Raw genomic sequence first — 25840 nt, 5'->3', positions numbered from 1 at the left:
AGTTTGTGTTTTCATAATTTAAGTTCCTCTGAACGGCTTTTAAATTTATTATGATGTCCCTCTAAACAAAAAAAAAAATCCCTACATGCAGCCAAAGTGAATTTAAAAAATGATCTCCCCAAATATGGATTAAAGAGAAGGACTCTCGTCCAATTTTAATGGAGAGCACAACAAAGAGAACTTGGGCTGGGATCCAAATAGGAGGAGAGATGAGGATACGAAAGATCAAAACCGAGCAAAAAACTGAAATGGGTTTTTGGCAGAAACTGACATCCAGCTGTGAGTCAGTGAATCAAAATGTAAAAAAGGTAACATCAAACTTACATGGTAAATGATGAGAAAGGAAGAGGGAGACAGAATCAATAAAGAGTCCAGACAGAATTCAATTGTATATATATCTATATATATATATATCTTCATTTATTTCAATATTTAAACCCACTAAAAGTTGTCAATACAACTTTTGAATGAAAGGCACAGGAAAAATCAGACAATGCTGATATAATACTCAAAAGAAAGAATTACAGTACAAAAGTGAACAGTTAGTTATGCACGTACAAATCCCTCCAGGTTCCTCCAGACGTGGGGAAACAGAAATGTATCGGACATAGCGGGGGGGGGGGGCTTCAGACCCACATATACAGTAGCCGAGCTTCTCTTTATTGCTTTTCCGAACCGACCAGCGCCACGTGCTTCCTGCTTTAGGTGGAGCGGCTCCTATTTACTTGATTATCGGCCCGTCTATTGACTCTGTGCTACACAACTCTCCACTGGGAATTTAGAGACTGAGACGGATCCCGCACAAAGCAAGTGGGATCAGAGTCAAATTGGCCTATATTTTTTATTTTGCCTCTTTTTGTGTATGAAATCAACCCGACCTCCATGTGGTGCCGAGCGTTTCAATATTCAACAGATATTTCTGGGCTGCGAAATTTGAAATGTGCAGGTCAGAAGCCAGCTCCGGAGCAAGGTAAAATAAATTTGAACATCTTCATTCCCTTTTTATACCTCGGACTCGCTGGAGCTCACGGCACCCGGCACTAGCGGGAGAGCTTCAAAACAATAGGCTTCATTTATCAATTACAGACATTTAAAAAAAGGAGAAACTGGCGGTTTTATCGTGTTTTCCCCGTCCTCTTAAGAATCACCTCCTTTTCATTCAGTGGAGCTTCTTTTGCAGCCCGGTTGAAGGAAAACGTGCCTCGGCCTAACTGATCGTCATTTATCAATCCTAGGGGAGATTTACAAAGCAGTGGGGCTGATGTGGCAACGAGTATTGCCAATCTTAGTCTTGGTTCTTGCCTGAAGAGGAAATCAGTATGCGGGCCTGCCAGCTCACATGAGATTGTGTACACATTGCGGTTTCCTTTGGGTAACTCAAATGGGGAACAACTGGAGGGAGAGGTGCTGTCACTGTGTACTGCTCGGGGGTTTTTAATATTACATATAGCCTCTTTGGTATAGGCACATCTGCATCAAGGGACCACCACTGTATAATAACTCCCTTTCCTTCTTCCTATGTGCTGCTGTCTCACTCGCTCTGGTTCCTATTAAAGGGAAAATAACACCCAAAAAAAAATAAAAAAAGATGATTGCCGTATGATTGCCGATAGCCGTGAAGGGTGTTCGGTTTCTACCGCATGAAAAGCAAAAACCCCAGCCCCCCCGCCCGCCTCTCTCTCCGCTCTACCTGCAGTAGCTTGGCCTTCCCTGCTGCCTGACAGCGGGGGATTCATGCTACCTCCACCTTCCCTGCAGTCATGCTACAGAGGAAAGAAAAGCCATGGCACAGCAGAAATGGAAATGTACCAATCTACTCAGATTCAGCCCTGAAAAATTATAAAATACAAAAATAAAAGAGAGATCCTGGGGGCAACATGAAACAGGTGTTAAGTTTCAGTGGTATGAAACAATGACAATTCTGAATAGATGCTGTCATGGCCGTGTGATGCTGCTGCTGCTGCTGTCGCTGGGACGCTCTGCTTTGCGTTAGCCTGGGTCCGGTGAAGGATGCGTTTAGGGGATGCGTCACAGCCCTTTGTCACTCCACCCCCACCCCGGAGACATGGCAGGCCCAGCCCGGTAGAGGAGCAGTTACCTCTATCCCCTCTCTATCCTGGTTCTAAGCAGAATCTCTTAGTGCCTCGCTGCTCGTTTACACAGGAGCAAAGTCAGGTAAAAAGCTTGAGCTTTAACAAATCTGCTTTGAAGTTGGATTCTCACTCTTCCTGATGCACGACCTCGAACACCGTCCTGCTCCGGTGCACAGGGGGGAGCAAATGACATCATGTACAAGAACCAGGATCTCAAGAGTCTGGAGATAAAAAGTCTAAAGGAATCCAGTCTCTCAGTGCTTTAGGCTGACGCCAACTCCATTCATTACCTGGCTGTAGCAGAGGCGGAGCCAGCAGCTAGCTGTGTGAGGTATTCGCGCAGTTCCTTGGCCGCCTGGAAGCGGCCGTAGCGCTTTTTGGGTTTGGTGCACTCGTCCAGCAGAGTCTCGAGTTGTCCATCTTTGGCTATGTGGGCGGGAGGGTCGTGGAGGAGGCCCCCGGTGGTGCCCCGCCACGTAGCGTACCGCGACAGCAGGTTCTGGCAGACGGCATAGTAGTTGTGGTCCACGGTGACCCTGGAGCAGAGGGATTCCTTGGAGAACGACAGGCAGGCCTCCCGGTCGCACTCCTCGAAGCGGCTCTCGTACCACACGTCATAGTTCTCCGGCTTGTCTGCAGGAAGATGGAGAGACACTGACATTAACACACAGCAATAAACATATACTGATCATAAAAAGATCTCAATAACATTGATGGTCGTAGAGGCATAATATTCATTTCAAATATATAAAAAACATTTGAATCACTAGCTGGTGCTTTACAGCCTCCATCAAGTGAATAGGTAATGAGATCAGGTCTTAAAACTTTGATGAAAATCATTCGAACCAAAAAAAGGTCCTCACCAACTTTCTGTAAACAGCGTAGGAGTTAAAACCAACCTGCAGGTCACAGGTTGATGCCTTTCTGTTTTGTGTAATAAGATTTGAAACTGAGCTGATTAGGAGTGATTACAGTCCACTGAATGACTGCACCTCACCCAGAGGAATAATAGCATTCCCGCATTTTCATTGCAAATGACTACTCGAGAAATCAACCTGACCAGAGGCTTTTAGGACCAGAGCGTCATCCTGCTGCCCCCTCACAGGAAACTCTTTAAAAAGCACCAAGCCAAACAAGTCATCTACAATATCGTTTGAAAGAAATGAACCACTTTCCAGATTTATAGACCACATAAAAGTCTTTCAGTTCATTTTTTTTTTCTCTTTAAAAAGGCTTGTGCAGGGTAAAGCAGGGAGCCAAGAAAATAACCTGCATGATGAGAGAGAGCTATTGGTTTGTGCATTAAAACGCAGATCAATAACATTGTTGGGAGGGGGGGAGGGGGCGGACCCAGAGGATGCGAAAACATAATCAGTGTATCAGCGTTGTAATGCACTTCTCCTCTGGCTCATCAGAACAACTCAATCAAACATCCAGCGCTGCCCTGTTAGCAAGGGGCCCCTGTGGCCCCCCGAAGAGGAGGGGCATATCAACCTCAATCAGAGTAGGTGATGAAGATGGATCTGCTGGAGCATGCATGGCACGAGCTCGCACACGCTCGCATGCTACACATATATGCACATAAAGCAGTGAAGTGAGGCCAAAGCAATTAATGTTTCAAGGCCGGCCATGCATCACGCCTCAGCACTGATTGACAGGTGGCATCAGGAGACAGTCCAACTGCCACACACCACCACACACTCACAGAAGGCAAACAGAAGAGGAGGGAGGAGAAGGTTCAAAGTCAAGGACGAAGAGGTGCAAAGCAAAAAAAAACTAAAACTCAAAAGCTAAAAGAAGAATGAGGTCTATTTTCCTGCACCTCTGCCCCGTTCTCATTCCAAACAAAATCCTTTTCAATTCAGGGAGATTAGTTGTCAAAGAGACTGACCACGTTCAATTTGATTCATATTCTTGACAAATAAAATCAAAAGAGTGTGTAGTTTTTCAGCTTGAATCTTTTATTCATTGTCTGAGATATAGAGGCTTTAAAAAGAGGGATTGTGGTTTAAATTCTTAAATGGTTTGGTCCTGTAGCTGCATATTTGCCAGGTTATGACTTGCTGAAAACCCCATTTGAAAAATCCTTCCTAATTTGGAGCCCACGATATTTTCATACTAAACCACATCGGACCTTTTTATCTTTTGTATTAAATCCTCGTGTTATGTTCTTTCTAAGCAACAAGGTGCATGTCTGAAAAAACAAATTATTCACTAGTTCACAGTGAATAGTTCCAAAGACAATTTTTTCAGCAACACTTTATTTGTTTATTTGTGCCATGATGCCTTGTTTAAAGCCTCAGTTGATTCGACAACAACTAATTGGGAGAGTGATGAGTAACCAGCCTCCTTTGTTTCCTGCGTATCTGGAGTCTTCCACATTAAGGAGCTGAAGTTGAACTTATAAACATTCAACTCACTCCTCTGCCTTCCCAGGTCCCCCGCTAAGAGGGGTCACTGGGCCCTGAAATACTCGTTAGCCTGGCCTTACTGGTGGCATTCAGGAGTACGAGCTGGTTTTCACAATGCTCGCCTGCGTTCAGGGTGCATTATTGAATGTGAGAGAAAGGCAAGTGTGTGAATATTTTAAGTGCTGCTGCATTTGTGTGTGTGTGTGTGTGTGTGTGTGTGTCTCTCAGTCAGCGGGCGATCGTGTCAGGGGGAGTAAAGAATGAGCGTGAATGAAGTGTGAGTGTGTGTGTTACATTATACAGCATGTGTTTTCAGAAACCACTAGGGTTGAAACCATTCTAAAACGCCATAAACTCAATGATGGGGAATGGCTCCTTTCGCACCACTGGACTGTGCAAACACACGGCGCTCGGCGCGACTTCAACGTGCCGTGTGTTTTATCTCGCCGCAAACCCACCGCATCACTATGGATGCCGGCGATGAAAGGGTGGAACAGCGTGCGGCTCTCTGTGCGTTTTGATCTGCAAATCAATTGGCCTCAGTTTAGACTGATGAGATTTGCGCCACACACTTGAACTCGCTTTTTCCAACTAGTTCTCTAATTGCAGGGGGTGGACTCTCCGCGCTCGTGGAGACGTGTGAGGTTAGCGCGCCTATTTCCTCCTGCTGTCCGACACGTGGCCGTGGCCTTGTAATACTCATTACCGCCTTCAACTCTCTTCTTCCAGCTACTCCGTGGCGCACACAAACAAACAAATCCAGTCCCACAAACACACAGGGAGCACGTAAACATTCCCGAGGCTTAAACTCTGAATGGCCACGGTAAGCAGCTTGAGTTGTCAAGCTCTAAATGTGTCGGGCCAGACAAAGGGAGTCTCAACCTGGATTGTGCTTTAGGACTTGCAAAGGGCCAGCGTGACAGGGCGGGAAATTGCAGCTACCGGCAATAAGGTAAATATACACATTTCTGAGCGAGGCACACACAAACCCAACAATCCCACAAGAAGTAAAGTACAAACTCAAGGGAAAGAACTCAAGGGCATAGTGGAGGGAAGACATGTGAAATAGCGTTTTGCAATTCTCTGGTATAGGAATCTTGTAATTGGGCAACAATTTTACTTTATCCAAGGATGAATACATTACCATGCTTTCCCTCAAACCAATAAGCTAGACAAACACTGTTTCACACAGACACCTGAAGGCGGTTCAAATGAGGCACGAGGCCCAAAGGTAAAATCAAATGTCAGATGATATGAAAAACAACGTTATAATGATGGCAATAGCCACGTTTCATCATGTTATTAGAATACTGCTCCTGACCAGACAGTAATTGTTGTTCTTAAATCTGAGCTGGAACATTTGAAATGAAGTGCTTTTCCCTCAGCGAAGACGGACACGTATTTTAGAACTTTTGTCACATTGCTATTGAGGAGAATTATACCGCAGTAATTACTGTTGTTTTAACGCCAAGCACGAGTGGAACCTCAACACCTCGCGACAACTGTTCACCACTTAATTGGGATTTCCACAGGAAGGGACAAATCCAAGAGCCCTGACTGGGTGGTCACCCGTCTCTCTGAAGTAAACCCAGGAAGGGGTACGCGGAGTAGGACAGAGAAAGTGTGATGTGTAGCTCTCTCTTTTTTTTATTATGAGGTTTATTCGGAGAGGCAAAAAAAATTAACTAGGGCAGTGGAGATGGCTCGTTATCTCAGCGATCTTTGCTTTGATGGTGACGCTTCTATAAAGGCAGAAGGGGCGCTGGAGGAGTGTATTCTCAGAAGAGAGTTTCAAGCATGTGCAGATTTGCCCACAGCCGTCTGTCCCCCGAGGCCTCTCCTCTAACCCCTGTCCCTTCCTCATCAGCTACAGTTGATGTGGTTCACATAAAGTGTTTTCTGGAGAATCGAAGCTGTGGTCAATGGTTGAATCACGCTCCGCAAAAATCTGTGACAAACAGTTGAACGATGGAAAGGAGGAAGCACCGCTGCTTTGTGCGTCATAATAGGAATAGAATTAATGGTTAATTATCACCTTTTACAGCTTTAGAGAAGCACTAATCTCACAAGTGAAGTGTTAATGTTAAATAAGCAACATTTCTCCTTAGGTAGCTCCACAGCAGCAGGTGGTTTAAAGGTGTGATGCACATGCTTGTTTGTGAACAAAGATGAATTGTGATGGCAACTCTGGGGGAAAAGCTGTATTAAACATTGGACCCACACACACACACACAGAGAACACATGTATTCAGGAAATGATGGTCGCTGCCACTCACTCTGCTTGATCAGCCTTTTGTCGGCCACCAGAACGTTCTCTGCGTCGACGACGATGACCTTTCCATCGCGTGGGCCGACCGCGAAGTTATCAAAGCTGACGTCGAGCAGGTAGAGGGCAAACTCAAAGTCGTTGTTGGTGAGCTGCTCGGCGATATCCATCAGCTGGCGCGCCAAGTCCACCCTCTTCTCCCAGGGCGCGTTGTAGAAGCTCCACAGCTCCTCGCCCACGTAGTTGACAGCTACCATGCGCCCGCATGCTCCCAGGTACTTGGCGAATGGCCACCCTTCGTCTGATGGAAAGCTCTGAGAAAACAAATGAGAACAGAGATTGTTGATTTAGAAACACATAAAAAGGTGTCAAGCTGTGTAGTGTAGACTACACTTACTTTGAAAGGCAGAGGGGAAACAAACATGAATTGCAGGAACCTTGAGAGTTTCAGACATTATTTGTTTATCTTTCACACAAATACCTTTCCTAATTGCGAGAGAGAAGAAAAAAAGAAACCCCAAAATCCCCCACACCAAACAGAAGGTGGCCATGTGCAGTGTTGGGTAGTTTTTGATGCACAATTCTGAACACAATTGAAAATCTGCTAAAGGGCAGGGTATCACAGATTCAATTTAATAGAAGAAAAGACCAGTTTGTGGTGAAGCCCTACAGCTATGAACTGATGTATCCTGTCAGACTCGGTGCTTCCAGAGAACTGATAGGAGATTTGTGGTAGCAGCAGTTAGCAGGAAAGCCTGATGTGTTGTGATGCAGCAGTGGGGCGATGTAAGCTGCAGCCTGGTGTTGGCTAACCAAGTTAATGCAGCTTGGGCATGCTGACAGGAAATCACGGTGTATTACTGGTCAAAAAATGTTAAACAATGAGGTAGTACCGCTCGCATGAGTTTGGCTACAAGTGATAAGCTCCCGTCTTTTATGATAGCACCCCTCCACCACCTGCCATAGAGCTCCATCTTTTACAATAAACAACCAGCCATATGCTAGCTTAATGATAGCCCACAATTCCTATGTAACAAATCTCTCTTAGGCTGCTGTGTCTGGCAGGCAGCCACCGAGCAGCAGGGACAGAAAGAGAATCATGAGCCCTCGCGTTGCACAGCCGCCTGAGAAGCCCCCCCCCCCCCCCCCCCCCGAAAGCCAATCGTATCAGAGATACGGCGGGGAACGCACCAGGTCACTGCAGGTACAGTGTGAACTACTATGACTGTCGCGTCTTACTTTATGCTTTTGGTAACTCAATACCTCACCAGCTTTCAATTTTTATCGAGAGAGAGAGAAGGCAGGCGTGGGTAAAATATGCATGGCTGCCCAAAATCCCTTTAAACTTTAATGACACACAAATTATTTAGAAACATACATTTAACCCCCCCTCCCCTCTGCAGCCACTCTTTCTCAAAGAGAATCGCTGGACTCCCGCCACATCGAGATGCTAAAGACTTCCACGTGAAAACCCCGGGTAAGTCAACGGATGACTACGCAGCGATCTGCGGGTTCATTAGAACACCTTCGAATAGTGTGGAGACATTTTTATCACAGGCACTCCTCAAACTAAGCTGCTTTAGAGCTTCTTTATTACGCCCCTTGACAAGGCTATAATTTGCTAAGTGTATTGAAGGCCAAAGCATATGGATCTCGCCTGTGCTACAGTACATGATGGAACAAGCTGATTGCAGTTCTAAATGAAGGAGAAGAACGCCTGGCTAAGGGTCCGTGACTGGACTAACACCCCTGGAATTATCTCACCAATGAAAAATCAAGATCTTGATAATGATACAGACAGAGAGACAGTCTATTACAAGTCTGTTTTGGTTGTGTGAAGCTATACCTTTGGGTGGATCTCTTGAAAGAGATATTCACCAAAAGGGGAGTACAATGATAAGTTACATTTAGCGCAGTCCTAGTCGAGGCCATTTCCCTGAGGCAACCCAATCAATTGTGAGCCAGACAGAAGTCTGTCTAGAAAGCACCACTGGCATCCAGTCTGTCAGTGCCTGGTATCTCTAGTTTCAGCAATGACATACCGTACAACTCTTGAATTGATAACCATCCTCTACATTTTATAATGTAACAAACTAGACAGAAAGAAGAATCTTAGGAGGTAGACGCGTCTCCAGAAAAGTGAGGAATTCCAGCAGATGCTGAGAAACAAAAGGATAATGGTGGGCTGCCTGCACGCCCACATACTGTGCACTGGCTGGAAAGGAGACAATCCAAGACTTCTGAGATGTTGCTAGCTAACAGGCATTCCCATATAAGAGATTTTAGGATTAGAGACTTGACAGGCTGAATATCGGAAATGGCTTGCTAATTTTTGAAGTTGGTGCGGAAAGATTATGTTCAAGCTGGATCAGTTGGTGGTATATCCCTATTAGGCCCGCTTCCCTTTGACCCAGATTCAAACCTCAGATCGCTTTATGTTGCTGCAAATCTAAGCGGCTCTCGGTCTTGTTGACAAAAGTTAGCCTGTCCAATGTTACGGCTAAACCTGCTTTGTGAAACACCATCCTCCGTCTCCCATCCCCGCAGGGCGGCTGGATGGATGGATGCCGGGAAGTGCACGGCAGTGGTGTGTTGTTGGGAGGGAGAATGCGATGGAGACGGCAAACACAGGAGACAAACAGAGTGTCTTTCACCTCTCCGCTCCAGTGGACAGACGGAATAAACCAGCAAAGACCTGCCTGCTAAACACATCTCTCTCTTTGTTGTCAGGTTGCAGCTTGAATGGGAGCAAATGTAGAGCGGCGGGAGACGGGGGGGGCTGATGGGAGGGAGGAGAAGGAAGAATGCCCTACGGCTACTTTCAGACACTGTCAACGGCTGTTACGAGAAGAACGCCTTCAAGTCTGTGCAGCCCTCTTCTGCGGTTCTTAACATAGATGTCGCTCATTCACGGCGCTGACAGGCTTATTGCGCTCGCTCAGTTATCGGGTTCCTGACGACTTATACCTCTGGTGCCATTTTTTTTATGAGCTTCCTTCATTTAAAATTGTATATGCAATAATCCTAAAGGTGAGAGCTACTGAACAGTGCAGGGAAGCACATGAAGTGGGCACCTGAGCATTGGATTCAAACTCGGCCATTCCAGAGGTTGATAAATACTCCACCTGTCCCACCAATCATTCCCTCTTAGCACTCTTTAAATGGTTACTCTGCAGAAGTCATTAACATCCGCAATGAGGCGTTCAGGAGGGGGGGGGAAATAAATTGGAAGGCCCAGTCTAATATTACATCCACTGCACAATCTCTGAGCAGACTTAGGAGGCAGTGTGTGTGTGTCTGTGTGTGTGTGTTGGGAAGGCACAGGTAGTGAGTTTTACCAGTCGTTTCCCTACGATGTTATGCTATTGAAAAATGCTGAAGGTGCAAAACTTCCAATGACACATCCCAGCAACTTTTACTGCTTTTAAAAAGGTCTAATCACTTTTTTTCCCTGTCGTTAGATAAAACCCTTTTATCTCCTGCTCAGCAAAACCTTTAACTTATAAAACCAAGTGTCAAATGCTCTCATTGTCTGTATTTCTTTTGTGAGAAGGTCATGCTGCGTTACAGATATGATGAGGCTGGCTCCGGAGGCGTAAGGAAGTGAAAGTGGAAAACAGACCAAAACAAATCCTGCTCATTAAAGAAGACCTCAGCGACTTCTAGACCCAAGTCGGACTGATCCATTCTCAAAGGTTGCGCCGGTGCACTGGAGTAGCACTGACAGGGGGTGTTTGCGGTATCCTCTCCCCTCACTGTGATACAACAGACATACTGGCATCCTCTTGGGGGGGTGGATTTGAGAGGGCTGAAATGAAACAGGGCCACAGACAAATGGGCAGCCTCTGGAGAAGAGGATGAAACGAATGGAGCGAGAGGCACAGGAACACACACCTGCGCCCTGACATCTGCTGACAAAGGCATGCCCTTCTTATTGGGCCACTCGGGGGAGGGCGTGGGCGTGAGAGGGTTGGAAAGAGGCTCTTTGTGCGTGTGTGTGTATGTGTGTCTGCGTGAAACTGGATCTGAGAGTGTGTGTGTGTGTGTGTGAGAATGAGAACATGCAACGTGACCAGGGATGATAACAACCTCCATTCAGGGGCCGAGTAAACATGAGCAGCTCCCAAGATATTGGCTTGGCCAGTCTGCAAAGAACACTGGTCCATCAAACACGCAAATACATACACAGAAGCGCAAACGGGCAAATATGGTGGACACACAGAGCTTTGTTTATAAAAGCAAGATTTAAAAGGAAGCAGTTGCCTTCATCCTGCAGCCACATCTACTTAGAGCTAGAAGGAAATTGGTAGTTTGCCACATAAGTGTTTCATGTGTACAGCTTGTGAAAACCCCTCGGGGGGTGTGGCGTAAATTCCCAACATTTTCAGTTCTCAACAAAAACCCCATCGACCTCATAGCAAACAAGCTGGGACAGGACTCGTGAAGAGTCTGGGGATCAGACAGTGAAGTTGAGGAAGTCTGGCGGACGATAACCAAAGCAACAAAACAAAAAACGTTTCAGCCCTGATGAAATGAACAATATTCAACCCGTTTAAAAAGAGCTTAGTGTTAAGAAGGAGTCACATCTGTTCGGCTGTGCTGAGTCCACTTAGGTCTGGACTTGAAAAAACATGTCCCTGTTCTGTGCAGCTCTCCTGTTGACCCTGTGGGTCTGGGAGGATGTGTGGCGAGCCCCGTCTGGCATTTTGCTGGCCACTTAAAGTTTAAAATCCAGTCGGTTGGTCCGCAGTGAGAGCTCAGGCCCCACGGGGGAACCGGTGCTAACTCTTCTCCTCATGGCACACACGGCTCAACCTTCCTCTTCTCTTGTTTCTCGTCTCATGCTGCTGCTTCTCTTACTAACCCCACTCCCCCCACTTTACTTTCTTCCCCCATCACCCAACCCTGCTATACAGAATAGTGATGTTGCCGACATAGAAGCCAAGAAACGCATTCTCTGAGCAGCGTGTCTGTAAGGGAGAAGGAAGAGTGGCTAGAGACTGCAAAGTGTATGCATCTGAACTTAGAAAAGGCCCTGCCTCTTTCTTTACCAGACGTGCAGTTCAAAGAGTGCAGAGTCACAGTCTGGCAGCCGTCTTGGGAAAGAGGAAAATCATTGAATGAAGAAGACTGAAACTAAATACCACTGCTGGGCTTGCGGGTGTGTGCGCGTGTGGGGGAGTCAGAGCCAATAAGAAAGTAAGAGGTCAAAAAATACTCGGATGAGAAATCGAAACCAAGAGGTCAGGTGGAGAAGCCGACCACATACAGTTGTGTGGCACAGAGGGGAAGAGAGTGCACACACACACAGACACACACAGACTCACACATCATTAGGTGAGCTCTGCCAAGCAGTGATAGAAATGGGTTAGATAGGTCTTTGGGTTCTGCGGCGCCTCTGCACTGTAAAGAGAGTGAATGAGTGCAGGATGAGGGATGAGAGCACAGGACAGCGCAGCTCAGGGCTGCGAGTACACACTTTGCTTCTCGCCGATAGCTGAAACCCTGTGCTGACCTGAACCTGAGCCACCGCGCACAGAGCCACCTCATAAATCCCCTCTGCTGGAAGATGAGGGAATGTATTAAGTCATACGCGGCCGTGTTGACTCAGTTTAGGTGGTATCGCCGCCCATGAGGCCTGGGGAGGCACCCAAGAGAAACTTGGCTGTCGACCTGAGGCCTGTGGGTTTGAGGCCAACATCAAGGGTTGTGTATTTCAGAGCAGTCGCTAATTATCTGAGGGGCAGCTGGGTGGCGTAGTGAGAAGGGAGAGGGTGTCACTGACCCGCCACCTGAACCTTTCTGCAGCATCGGGCCAACCTAGAGCTAGAAGGAGGAATTAGGTAGCTCACACACTATGGGAGACTTCTAGCATGATAAGAGGTGAAGGCCTATGACACGGCCTCTAAAAACTACACCACCACAAGGGAATTGGATTAAATTAAGTTGGAATTGCAAGGGTACAAATGTTTAAAACAGGATAATACTGCAGGATGTCCCTTACCCCCCATATTTTCTGACAAGAACTTAGGTGGTTGGTGCTTTAATGCAGTTGACGATTTTACTACTAGAGGGAAGCTGGTGTGCTAAAAAGCATATTTTGCTCTAACATTAGTTCCCCAGCCCTCTCGAGAGGACGCTGCACAACAAAGAGCCACTCGTCACCGATCTATATTGGCAATCTTAAGTGGCCCAGGGAGAGCTGTGAACGTAAGACTCTCCAGCGCTGCAGAACTGCATCTTCAGGAGGGTTGGCTAAAGGTAGGCTGGGGTGCAGGCTGTAACAGTAGGAGTCTGGGGGTGGGGGGGATAAATATCTAAAAAAAGGAGATGGTGGGTGGGAGAGGGAAGCAAGACGGGAGGGGATTCGGCCACAGGCATTTACCTAACCAAACACAGCTGTCATGTGTGCGCTTTCGGTGTGTGTGTTTTTGGAGAAAGAGAGAAAGGGATTATGGTAACACAAGCAGTCTGGCTCATTCAAATGGGGGGAAAACACCACAAGGCCCTGGCTTGTACAACACACACTAACAACCCTCTGCTCCCCTCTTCCTCCTCCTCTTTTCCCGTTCCCACTAGGGCCTCCATCCAGCGAGGGCAGCCAAAAGAAGGGAGTCGGGCCCAGATAACTCCCTGTCTTATCCTAACAGGATTCAGTCCGTACACAAAGGCCTATACGAATAATGAAAGGGGGTTTGGGAGCACTTGAAGCAGGGTTAAGAGGCGTACACATCGTCCACTCTCATGTGCTAAGAGTGCCACAATCCCCCAGACCCAAAAACAAAAAGGTACTAATCACAGACTAGCAACTTAAATAGAATTTACCAGTGGACCTCAGCCACTGAGCAGGCCTTAAAGACAGACGGCTTTCGCTTAAGCCAGGGTAGCATGGAGTGACTGTGATTAAATGAAAAGAAATAAATGAAACTAAAAAACAAGAGGCTTTGATCCTCTTTGTGAAAGAGGCATGACCCAGAAAGCCAGAGCACAAGATTGCAGATTTGTATCGCTGCTGCACGGACAAAATAAACGGCAGAGATTCAGTCCATCCTTTGTCAGAGCATGAACATGCAGAAAACAGAGGCTTTATATTCATATATAAATGATTGCAGACGGTTTGTGACCACTGCAGCTTTGTTAGTGTGCAAATGTGCATCTCTCATATTTTACCACTACAGAGAAAATTCAATATTTCATAGTATTGTGCAAGCAAACAGTACAACAAACTACCTGTGAAGCCCCTGAGACAGTCTGAAAGAGATTTCATACAGAACAGCAGGGCTGCTTTAATGGGCTGCATTCAATTACAAAGGTTTTGCCACATTATTCAATTTGTATTTTATTCACCACTGTAAAATAATTGCTTCTGTCTTGCAGATAAGGTTGAATGTAAAAAAAATTAAATAACTGGTTAGTCTATCCTCTGTATTGTTTAGTTTAAAATATGGTCCAATGCGAAATCATACTTTTTTAAGCTTATGTTGAGGTTGCTTTTTTATTCCGGTTACACAGTCACAGGATTACCGGACTCATAGCTGATGTGGGCAGGTAGCACATCTATTTCTGACCCGATGAATCTAAATATATGTTCCAACTCTAAGGTACAGCCAGGTCCAGTTGGTCACTGTTGAGTTTCTACGTTTGTCTCATTCTGTGCCAGGAAACGCCCCTGAATTTATTTTGTTGAATTTGGCTTTGCTTCCAGCAGCAAATGAGCATCATAATAGATTATGAAGGGCCTCATTAAACTAAGAGCATACCAAAGAGGTATCAACCCCCATTTAAAGACAAATTCAAACAAGCTACTTACTGGAATGGTGTGTTTTTATAAAGAAGCTGGAGATGTTTACATAAGAATTTGTTTTCCATAAAAAAAAATCTTTGGAGGAATGGAGATGAGGTCATACATTTCTAATATCTGTCTCTTCTCTGATTTTGTATCAGTGTCAGTCTTCTGTGTTCTGGGAAAAGACGTGGTGTGAGGGGCTCATGACCTCGGACGGGTATGTCCCCATGTCCGATGAAGCTGGGGTGTTGAATGAGGAGGTGGATCTGTGCAAGGTGGCGAGGTCGGTAATAGAAAGAGGGAGAGGGGAGTCTGGAGGACATGAGAGTACTGCTGACTGAGTTAACCCCACAGGCCTGTCGCAACCTATTCTCAGCTTCACTGAGCAAGACAGGGATGAGGACCAAAAGGGTGCAAGTGCAGTCACATGCTCCTGGCTACCTCCCCAAGCTTAATCATTTGGAAGGGAGGACTAGGCTTAAATGAACAAATTTAAGGTTGGGCCAGACGTAGTCCCATCACCTGATGAATCCAAGTCTCACCAGAGGAGATCACAAAAATATGAGATTAGAATAAATTACTCACTTCCTGTGTAAACTAAGTCAAATTGAGCATGTAGTATGTAACTTCAACCACCAGGGGTTTCTCTGTCAAAACAATAAAATAAAATCTAGCCAGTGTGTCTTTCTTTCAGGACCTTATAGCAGAGACGTGTAAAGAGATGGGTAAAGCGGATAGGACACAATTTTAAGACGACGAAAATGAAACGTCCCGCTACCTTGTATAAAACTAGGGATTTCTGTTTGTCTGAACATTGTGGGAAACAAGTACACGACACAACATGTAACATAGTTATAGTTCTTTTGGGGTATTTATCTCCTGGTGACTGAGAGAAAACCCCATCAACACAAGTAGACAGATCATAGAACCTGAAACCTGCTCAGGCCAAAGCATCTGTGCAACCTTTAGACACACACCATTGGTTTAGAGGAAACAAGAGAGGAAACAGATGAAGTTGCATTAAGTCCCTCCCACTGCACAAGGATTTTCTTGTTTGGCTTTCGTCATTTTGTCTTCCAAAAATATCTATTCCCCAAAGCCAAATTGTGTTCCTCATGACGGAGGAGTGGGGGTGTTGTGTATGTGTGTGTGAGTGTATGCATGCTTGTTGTACTGCAGAGCACACAGAAAACACATTGTTGGCCGGAGCCGAAAACAACAGAGCAGATTGTTTCCCACTGACAAAGAAGGTCTGGTTTCTCATAGTGAAACAGGGCCGATTTACTGCCTGTGGCTTCAAAAGACTAGAAACAGAAGCCATTCTAAGAGAGAGTGCAGCTTAGTGAGCGCACAGCAGAAACGCTATTCACATATTTAACTGTAGAAAACCAGAGGGGAGAGACGGGGGGGAAAGAGCTAAACCATCCCTCTGGCGACGACTGACAGTAGGAATCATTTACACTAAATATAGAACATTTAAATTACACACTGAGCGATGGCCTCTCGAACTTACCATGGATGTTTGACTACAACCACGCAAATTCCAGCGTCTCTGCAGACCTGACTAGAAGCCTAAGTGACAGAGTTGAAGTGCGGATCAGGTTTCATTAAATACCCGGACATCTTCCAGCCAGGACTTCTGGATCTTTTGTTAAAATCAGTCCCCACACAGCAGAACTAACCTCTGGCAAAAAAAAGGAGACCAAGGTGTTGTAGTACAGCACGTCTCCTGTTAAGTCTCCATAGACGCCATTAATTCTTTATGGTCTACTGCTGCCCAACCTAGTGCATAGGCCCTCTCAGCCTCTCTGCAAATTTCTTTCCTCAATTTTCAAGAGTCCAGTGATGCTGACGAAACTGTCAAGGCCCTCAGGATCCGTGATTCTCTGAGATGTCTGGCACAATTCTTTTTACATTATACATCCCCCACAATCCGTGTTCACCATCTGTTACCCCCAGCCCGGTAGACACAGACACACACACACACACACACACACACTCACCTACCCTACAGTTCCTTCTAATGCCCACAGGTCATAAGTTCAGGACGAGATCAACAATTCATGATTCCCTGTAAACATGCAAGGGAGCGAAGCGAGGAGAGCTGCAGACAATGTGTGCACACAACGTGTTTGTGCGCGTCATGTACGCCTAGATAAGGGACGGGGGGGTGGGGGGAGTGATTCACCAAGCTTCTCAACTGGGGCATAATGGCATTAAAAACACTGATGGAATTATCTGGCCCGGTTTGTGGAGCGTACACAGAGAAATAGGGATGGGTGACACAGACAGAGGAAAGTCGCAATGAGAAAGAAAGGAGGAGAAAGGGAGGACGGGGGAAGGGCGGGCTGCCACACAAGGCTAATCAGATTTTATAGATTGCCCAAACTAAAAGGCTGATCTTGCCTTTTGTCCTCTGAAATGCCTGGAGGTGTCCGACCCCGTGCGTGTTTGTGTGGGGGAGGTTAGAGGTCAGAGTAAGTTATTGAATCTCGACATGGGCCATGACCATTGTTGTTCTGTCTCCCTCACGAGACGCGGTCAATGCCGGATTGAGATTGAAATTGAGTGGCTGCTTGGAAATCAGTGAGGGAAAGGAGAAGTTGATGGTGCTTATATGATATACAGCTCTGGCATGCAGGATGACAGAATGGAGATGGGATGATATATCCCGTCAGTCGCAGTATTTTCAAAAGCATAAAAAAAGCAGGATTTTTGGAGCCTTGTAAAGAGATCGCTGTCGTCGACAAAGTGACGAGAATCCACCGGACACAGACTTATATCAAAATTAAAAACAACTTGGATCATTTACAGATGCATCCCTTAATAATTCAGATTTGCCCTACATATAGTGTTAAATATGCAGTATTGCCGCCAGCCAAAATCTCTCATCTTTTGGGAGGCCACCGCTCTTAAGCCCCTTCTCTATTCTAAGCATGGAGGAATGTTCGTGCTCCAGATAGCGGGAGCGTGGTCTCGATGTAGCCTGGAGTTTAGGGAGGGTGTAATGGTTCATCTCAGATCTTTGAAGGGAGGAAGGAAAAGGAGGATTCCCCACCCTGTAATTTACTGGGGGGGCTTTATGGGCCTACACCCTAGCTTGCTTTGTACCGATGCTCTTCTCTCCTTTGTAGCAACGTTAACCCAGACACTGTGCCTCTGAAAGCTTACAACGGTACAAGTAAAAATCTGCAATTGCGATGACGTGTCATTATTGTCATGGCAATATGACTTCAGATAAATACAGAAATATTGAAGTGTGCGTTTAAAGTTCCTTGCCTTCCACATCCTTCGCACTAGCTAATTTAACCTCACAGCCACCACCAAATTGACACCAATTACTCTGAGGGCAGCTGACGGCTATCTGGGGCTATATCGGATCGGCCAAATGGCCCCTGAACCATGGGATCCCACTGTTAAGTCAAATGTTCGCATGCTGAGTGTGTGAATGTACGATTTTCCCTACATTTCTGGAAAGCTTATGTTGAGGTTGCAGCAGTGAGGCACCGGGGATTCTCCCATCAGGGGATAGTCACATATTGTTATGTCTCTCTGATCAGTACAGTGCACCCTAGCTGGTCCTTTATAGGTACTTCTATAGGTTCTTCTTATCATAAAATCCTAAAACATCTCCGGAGACAAATGTAATACAAAATATCAATACACTCAATAATATTTGGGATATGATTACACACAGAGACGTTGAACGAACCAAAAAGATATATTCCACTATCGGTCATCTCCTCCATCCACCTCCCTGTGCTGCTGATTTATCATCTGCAGGTAAAGCTGCTCTGATAAATCTGAAGATATGTGGCAAATAAAAACGAGCAGCCATCACACAGAAAGATACTATTTAGTGTGCTCAGACCAATTCGATATTAGTGCTGGTGTTGTGCAAAAGATACTACAGTGAATCGGAGCAGTTGAAATGGTAAAAAAAAAAAAACACTGCTTTAAATTGCTCTCAAGAAAGGTCAAACAGACAGTACCTGTAGTACGAGTGGTTCCGGGTTGAACGCCAACGTCATGAGCAGCTGCATTCTCTCTGTGTCCTTGAGGTTCTTTAGCAGGAAGCTGCCTGAGTCTTTGGTCTCAGCGTACCGGCGGACCACCCGGTCCAGCAGTCTCTGAGAGGGGCAGTGCACCAGGTCGGACCAGCCCTCCACCACCTCCGGAGTAAGCAGGCGGACATCGCCGTTGATCCGGGCAAACTCAGTCTTATACATTGCCTGGATGAGGTCACAGCGCGGCCTGCCTGTGGCCCTCTTGCAGATTTTCTGGTCTATCTCGGCCAGTTCCTGGTTGGAGCCAAGACGTTTGAGCACCACACGACGGGTTCCCTCTCTGGGCTCACCGTACTGTGCAAAGTAAACATTCTTGACATTGAATACGTCTAAGAAACGCAGGCGACCCCAGGTCTCGAAAGAGACCTGACCGTTCATGAACTTGCGGCACCAGCTGGTGCCAAAGCAGGCGGGACACTTGTTGAGGTTGATGAAGCGACGGTCAGTCAACTCATTCTTCTGGAAGGAGGCGAACAGGTTGTGTGTGTTCATCAACAGTACGACGAACAGCCCCACCACAAACAGGAGCTTCAGACAGCGGTACAGGCGACCAAGTTTGAGGGGCAGGAATCGCAGCATGATGGGGAAGGGCTAGAAGCAAGGAGGGGTCTTGAGGGGGGGAGGGAAGGAGAGGTATTGAGATGATTGTCCGAGAGTTAACCTCGATGCCTCTCCGTCATGGCCAACCGGGGGAGCTTCTAAAGCAGCAAGCGGGGGCGGGGTTGGCACATCTGCCCCGTGCCGGTCTCTGGTAGAGGCCAGTGAGTCATGTTCTCCCTTCTCAGGTATTTTGTGCAACCTCGAGCCAGCAGGCCTAAAATCAAGAAGCGAGAGGAGAACATATTACATCAGGGCAAATAAAGTAAACAACATTTTATAAACACTTTGCAATTGGCCTTTTGGTCATGATTAAGTGAAAGAAAGGTTACATTTTTCTTCTGCTGGGGCTGCAACCTCAAACCACACGTCCTAACATGAGATACCGTCAATAAAACAAAGCAGCACTTTCTCTGGCATATGAAATGGTCTCACAAATTTGAATTGCTTGGGTCATTTGAGAGATTTCATTACTTTTTGAGCTGAGATGAGATGGCCCACAGCCAAGTCAATAAAACCTGCCAGTGCCTGTTTGAGATTTTTTTGTATACCCGCGAAACACTGGACGATAAATAACAAGTATGTTAAACGGGGAAATAAAGTGTCTGTGATCAAATTAGGAGGAAATGTACAACGTCCTCCCTTAGTATAAATAAAATGTGATGCGCCCCGAGGATGATTCCTCAGTGGACTCCCCGTCAGCAGCTACAGAAGTATCCATCACATTTCCTCCCATGCACAGCAAATCACTCGGCGTCTGCGTTACTCGACAGCTCAGAAGTCTTGCTTTTTTTCCTTATTCCATCTTCCAACTTTAAAAATGGAGGAATCATACGTTTCATTGTGAAGGGAGTTACGCGGTGTAGATTAACCTTTGATCAGAGCTGCCCTGCTTCGATTTAATCATGCTCTGAAGTTGATTCTTTGAAAATTGCTGGTGTCACTAAAGCAGCATTTGTGGTTGAGAGGGGACGGGGGGGGGTTCTGTGAATACCTTCATTAGGCATATCGACAACAGCAGTGAAGGAGGAAGAACTGAGCAGGGGAAGAGAGAGACCACAATCTGGGCTCGCAGTACGAGCACAATGCTCTCGGAAAAAGCCTCACAAGGGCCCCCCCGCTGTCCGCCCTGTGATGAAGCCATGTTAGCACAGCCAATCAGCTTTTTGGAAATGAATCTTTTAAGTCGCTCTAAGAAAGACTGACTCAGGCCATGCAAATTAGCCATCCTCAATTAGAGCTCATTAGGACATGCCTATTAGGACAGCTGACTTGAGAGGGCTTGGCTAACGAGCAGGCACACTAGTGTGATTAGTGCGCGTGTCGATGGGTTCCTTGCGTTTTTCTTTCAGATCGAAAAGCGGCTGAGATTTGGAAGGGGCCGCCGGCAGCCGAGAGGGGAGGGGGGGGCTGACGTGCGGCTGTGGACTGTCAGATAAGTAAACTGGATCCACTGGTTCTTACCTCACACCTCGGTCTGAATATACCTCAAGCAGATCAGGCCAAACATCAGTAAAGTAAAAATAGACCATATCCAAATAGGGGAGCTACAGACTGCTTTGCTTCTTCTTTTTTTTTTTTTTTAAAGGAAACGAAAAACATGATTCATACATTTTTCTCTTCACGCCACAAATCTTAAATCAACTCAACAGCAAGCATAGGATTTTCTTCTCACCATTACGAGATGGGGATAATGAGAGTACCAGGGTTCCTTTTACAGCTTTTTAATGGAGGCAATCTTTAAAACATTTAAACTCAGTATTAAATCAAATAGCGACGATTATTTATACATTTTCCTTTTAAAATGAAGCACAATGACAGTTATTTTAAGCCCACATCGAAGTAAAGAAGCTGCTGGTCCACATCAGGCGGACTTGCCTCCAGTCTGATGACTTAATCTCTCTCCATTCTGGATGAACTAAAAGTCAAACACAATCTTCTGACAGCGTCCTACAACAATATTCAAATTCCACAACATAGTCGTATTGAATTGGAAAGGAGAGATGGAAAAGTGTGTGTGCCAAACTCCCCCAAAACAACAACTTCAGTCAAAATAAAGTTTGCCTCCTACTACAGGGAACAGGATGAGGCCGACTGCTTGAGGAAAAAACGAAGCAGAATATCCTGAAGCGCCACGATTTCGATTCAAGTGCCATTTAGCATCCGACACAGGCCGTCACGGCACAGACCTGGCTGCGAGATCTTGGGAGCAGATAAGAGATTTGCCTAGGATCAGCGAAGGGCTCAGAGAGGATGAAACAAAACCTCAGCCAGGTGCCCACGAAGAAAGATGTTCACCTCCTCATCCCTGAGAGAAAGTGGAGGGACAGCAACAGTAAAGCTGCAGCAAAGACCCTGCGAAAAGACCCTGACAGCCCGGGATAATGAGATGCATGAGCTGGAGGCTGACACCGGCAGGATACGAAGCTCCTTACTCGTCAATGGAGTTAGGCCTCAATTGCCTGTAGAGCTGTCGGTGCACTGTGCCAATGATTTCACCGACTGCTGGAGTGAAAAGGTTAAGCTACACCTGGCAATTCTTTTCTGTTAATGAGAGACAACCAAGGTGTTAAACGCTCACGTGTGAGGGAGACACACAATTGTGGCAGCGGTGGCTTATCCTTGATCCTGTACATTTGTTGAGCAAGGAGCCGAGGAGCATGAGAAGTGAAATGCTACGAGGTTAGGTTTTATTGCCGGTTGCTGCTGCTGCTGCTATTACACGCACAGTAACGGTGTGAATGAGACCAAAACATTCAGCGTTAATGGAAGGATGGCACGGTTAATTTAAGACGGGGGATATTTTCTCCTCGTAATTACCACACTAGACGGCTCCTTGTGAAGTTTTGCACCTGCAGAACCATTCATCTGTCTGCCTTACTTTCTCTCCTGCTGCATGCCACCCCATCGCTGGGAGGTATATGAAGCATGACATGCGGAGACGAGGGCTGGCCGCATAGGCCTCTATAGCAAGGTTGCCTACTCAGATTCTCGACAAGGGTAAAGTTCACTTCAGCTCCAAATTAAAGCCAGACGCTTTGTATTCCAGCGCAGATGTTACCCATAGGAATAGACGGGCAGTGAAATTTAAAGCTGTGTTTTCTTTTGAACAAACCTCATTGGGAGGAAAAAGTGTGTTTTAAATTAGCTCCCCTCCTCCATTCCTCCCCAAGGTGCCTCTGCTCCCTCTGCACCCGGGAAGAAGGAGGGATGCACAATACCAAGAGGGGAGCTTGTTTAGAACAAGCACCAAATTACCTCTCATCGGGCACAGCCGCTTGCTAAAAGTGGGCTAAGAAAGTTTTTCAGCGTTCTCGGCCTACAAAGTACACGGATGGTGAGCGTTTCGGAAGGGAGGCAAAGAAAAGGAGGGCAAATCAAAGGATGCCTGACTCCTCATGCATGGGAGATGAGTCTTGCATTCAAAATGTTCCAAGTTTGGCAGATGTTAAAGAGCCGCAAAATGGCTCATTACTGGGACAGAAAAGGCGCAAGATGAAGCAAAAGGCCCCATGTCGGCTTAAAACAGAATGACAAAAGGTCGGAACGGGTGGAGATGACATTGTAATATTCCAATATTACAACCTTTATTAAACTTAGATTATGACAGAATAATCAAGATAAGAAAGTAGGGAGGTCGAAAAAAGAAATTTCCTCCTCGAATAATCTTTCCTTCAGTCATTGTGCAAAAAAAAACGGGTTTGAGATAATGTTGAACGAGTGCAAGGCTACTCCCGGACTCGCCCGTTTCCTTCACTGCACCTGAGGCTAAACTTCATTATGATATAATGAAGTCAAGCCACACACGAACACGCTTGATTAATTCCACTGGAAATGCAGAAGGAAGTGTGGCAGAGAGGAAGTGGTGGGAAAGGATGGGAATACAGTGCGGGAGGAAGAAGGGGAGAGAGCGCAAAAGAGAGATACGACAAATGTATAGCTAATGGACTGCACGGTGAGAGAAGCTCTGGGTTATTGCTCTTGTGATGGAAATGAATGGAAAGAGATCACTTGAATACAGAGTAGCAGTTCTCCATCTCTGAATGGAGACACACACACACACACAAACACATGAACGCCTCTCCCCCCTCTCCGGAGACCGGTGCCGGCATTACCATGAAGCCTTACTCAAAAGATCGGAAAAAGCCTGCTCTGACCCCCCCCCCCCCTTTTCCATTGCAATGAGTGGCTCTAGCTGGAGAGAGGAACTACTGTTGTCAAGGTTATCGACTGCGGGAGTCAATAGTGTTTGATCACAAAAACAGTCGGCCACAGTGGGACCGCCTGAGTACAGCAGAGACGTAGACAGTGATGGATGGATACAAACGACACGCCTCGTGGAACATAGAGTCCTCAGAATATAAACACCAATTAGCAGTACCCCCCCCCCCCACACACACACACACACACGAGCGTCGGTGTGTTCATCTCCGGCCCCAGCCAAAACGCCTGAGATTTTAATGAGAATATCAATGATATCTGCTCCTGCGCCAAAGCGCCGCAGCTGTTTGGAAGGACACACTTGAACTGGGACGACTCTGCTCTGGATTCCTCGGCGCAGAGCGTGGTCGGTTTTGTTTAATTCAAACAGCTGCGTATTTTCGACGAGACAGCAGCCCTCAGCGAAAAGTTTGGAAAAGTTGTGACGCACGAGCAATCTCACGTCGGTGATCTTGCGAAAGGAAATGCGTTGGCGATGTGAGGGTGCACACGAGGTGATTTAAACAAGCTGCCAAAGCAAACTATTTGGAATAGGCGGATGGGTGTCAGGGTCAGTTACGGGGTCAGGATTAACGACCTGGTAGACATTTATCATTTAATTTGAGGTCACTTCTAATGCAGCTCTGTATCTGTTGTTTTTTTCTCCATTTGATTTCACGGGTCTGGAGGTCGAACAATTTAAATATTCAGCTCCTGCGGGAGGTTTTAGGCTCCCGCTGCAAAACATTCCCCCGCCGAGCGCCGAGAAACATTCAAATCAACCACCAGCAGCAGATCTTAAGTGCACTGGTCTATTTTCACAGTTCCCTCGTCGACCAACCTTGCAGAAAGCCTCCGTAATTAGTCTTGTCTTGTGAAAAATAAATATGCATTCATTCATGAGATTGTCGGGAGAAATTCCTCGCGACTTAATATAATCTTTATCTGAACCAAAACAGTCGGGAGTGTTTTGGGAATCAGTTTGTTCCCCCTTGAAGATATCTAGGGCAGTGGTTTGCACACAAACACAAATGAGGCACACAACCATTATTATTCCACAGAAATCTAAATTCAATTTGAGCTATTAGCACAAATTACCCCCTCAATCTCAGTCTGGAGTCCGAGTCTTGGTGTTCGACGAGCAAATCTCTCAGCCTTGTGTTTACTCACACCAACAAGGAGGGAAATTACAAGGAAAATCAATTCAAATCAGGACGGCCGAGTGGAAACCTGTTGAGATACAGTAGTTTTATTTTTGATTTTTTGATTAAACATCTAATTTAGAGGCAATAAAGAGAAAAAAACAGGTTGCAGCCACATTTTTTAACTGTGAACTGACCCTCAGGTGAATAAATACAATCTTTATAACCAATGTTGCTGCTTGAATTGCATACGTCCTGCATGCAAAGAGCCAAACGAGGCTGAAGGGACGATGCATATCCGTCCAACACATCATCCACATCTGCCTGGGCTGCACAGTGGATCGTGCACGAGGACAGCAGTCTGCAGCTCTGTTCGTTATATCAATTTATAGTGGAAATAAACTTCAATAAACCAATTAAGTTCAATCGTATCTTATGGCTAATGTTGTCTAATGCACGCAGCAGCAGGAGATAAGATTAACTGCAGACTGATTGTAACACTTCGTTTGGAGATGCAGAAAAATGACACCACAACCACCATGAGCGATATTTGTGGTAACCAAACGCTTCCTGTCCCCCGTTCAGAGGATGCAGGCAATCTGATAAGAGTTGTGTTGATGTTAACAACTCTTTGTGTTGTTGATGCATCACATGTGTCGAACCTGCTCTGACACTGGTGCTGAACGAGAACCAGAGAGAGAACCCGCTTCCCTTCGCAGTCCTTGTTTTGAACTAGTCTAGCACGAAGCGAGGCGCCGGGGACTCCGCTGCGTGCGTCGGGTTCACGGGGCTGAAGTTCACCGCGGACCGGCGGAGGGGAAACAAAGTGAGGAACAAACCTGGGAGACTTCTCACTGGAACAAAACGCTTATCGCTCGCCGGGTGTCATTCCCTCAGAGTTGCGGCGGAACACGGAGGCTCGGGGCCGTCCACAGCCACGGTAGCGTCCCCCGGGTGAGGGGGGGAAAGCTCGACGGAGATCGGCTCAGTCAGGCGAACTCGCCCGGGCTCCCCATTCTCTAGCTCCCGGGGATGTAGCCAGCTAGCCTGCTAGCTCCTCGGATAAACAGTTGGGGTGTCGGGTCTTAACTCTTCACGTACCGGTGCTTTCCGACCGGACGAATCGCTCCTCTTCACTGCCGGCTGTGCTGCGCCACACCGTCCGCGACAGTCCGCCTCTCATGGGTCCGTGTGCGGTCAGAGATCAGCCGTGTTGCCGTGCTTCTTCTCCGGGGCAGCGGCTCACTCCTCTCCGACTCCACAATGGACTCGACTCTT

General features: G+C 46.5%; 1 protein-coding gene across 2 annotated transcripts; it reads right to left on the bottom strand.

Moving 5' to 3' along the window:
• Positions 1–381: 381 nt before the first annotated feature.
• On the bottom strand, positions 382–25840 carry dipk2ab (divergent protein kinase domain 2Ab). 2 transcript variants are annotated; one of them, XM_062379859.1, is made up of 4 exons: positions 25402–25840; positions 18549–19437; positions 6781–7084; positions 382–2726 (listed from the first exon to the last, which is right to left on the bottom strand). In XM_062379859.1, exons 2-4 carry the CDS (start codon positions 19200–19202, stop codon positions 2380–2382), a joined length of 1305 nt encoding a protein of 434 aa, XP_062235843.1. In that variant the 5' UTR covers positions 19203–19437; positions 25402–25840; the 3' UTR covers positions 382–2379. The 2 variants fall into 2 exon arrangements, with proteins under 2 accessions (XP_062235843.1, XP_062235844.1); XM_062379860.1 differs by having other exon boundaries at positions 25664–25840.

The sequence above is a fragment of the Platichthys flesus genome, chromosome 21, assembly GCF_949316205.1.
Source record: "Platichthys flesus chromosome 21, fPlaFle2.1, whole genome shotgun sequence".
NCBI lineage: Eukaryota > Metazoa > Chordata > Actinopteri > Pleuronectiformes > Pleuronectidae > Platichthys > Platichthys flesus.
The sequence above is the reverse complement of the archived record's forward strand: the minus strand, read 5'-3'. Positions and strand labels throughout refer to the sequence as shown.

Excerpts from the sequence above, each read along its gene's own strand:
- dipk2ab (XM_062379859.1), bottom strand. The coding sequence starts at position 19,202 with ATGCTGCGATTCCTGCCCCTCAAACTTGGTCGCCTGTACCGCTGTCTG. Across the intron at positions 7,085-18,548 it reads CGGAACCACTCGTACTACAG|AGCTTTCCATCAGACGAAGG; the intron begins GTACTGTCTGTT and ends TTGTTTTCTCAG. Across the intron at positions 2,727-6,780 it reads CAAAAGGCTGATCAAGCAGA|ACAAGCCGGAGAACTATGAC; the intron begins GTGAGTGGCAGC and ends ATCTTCCTGCAG.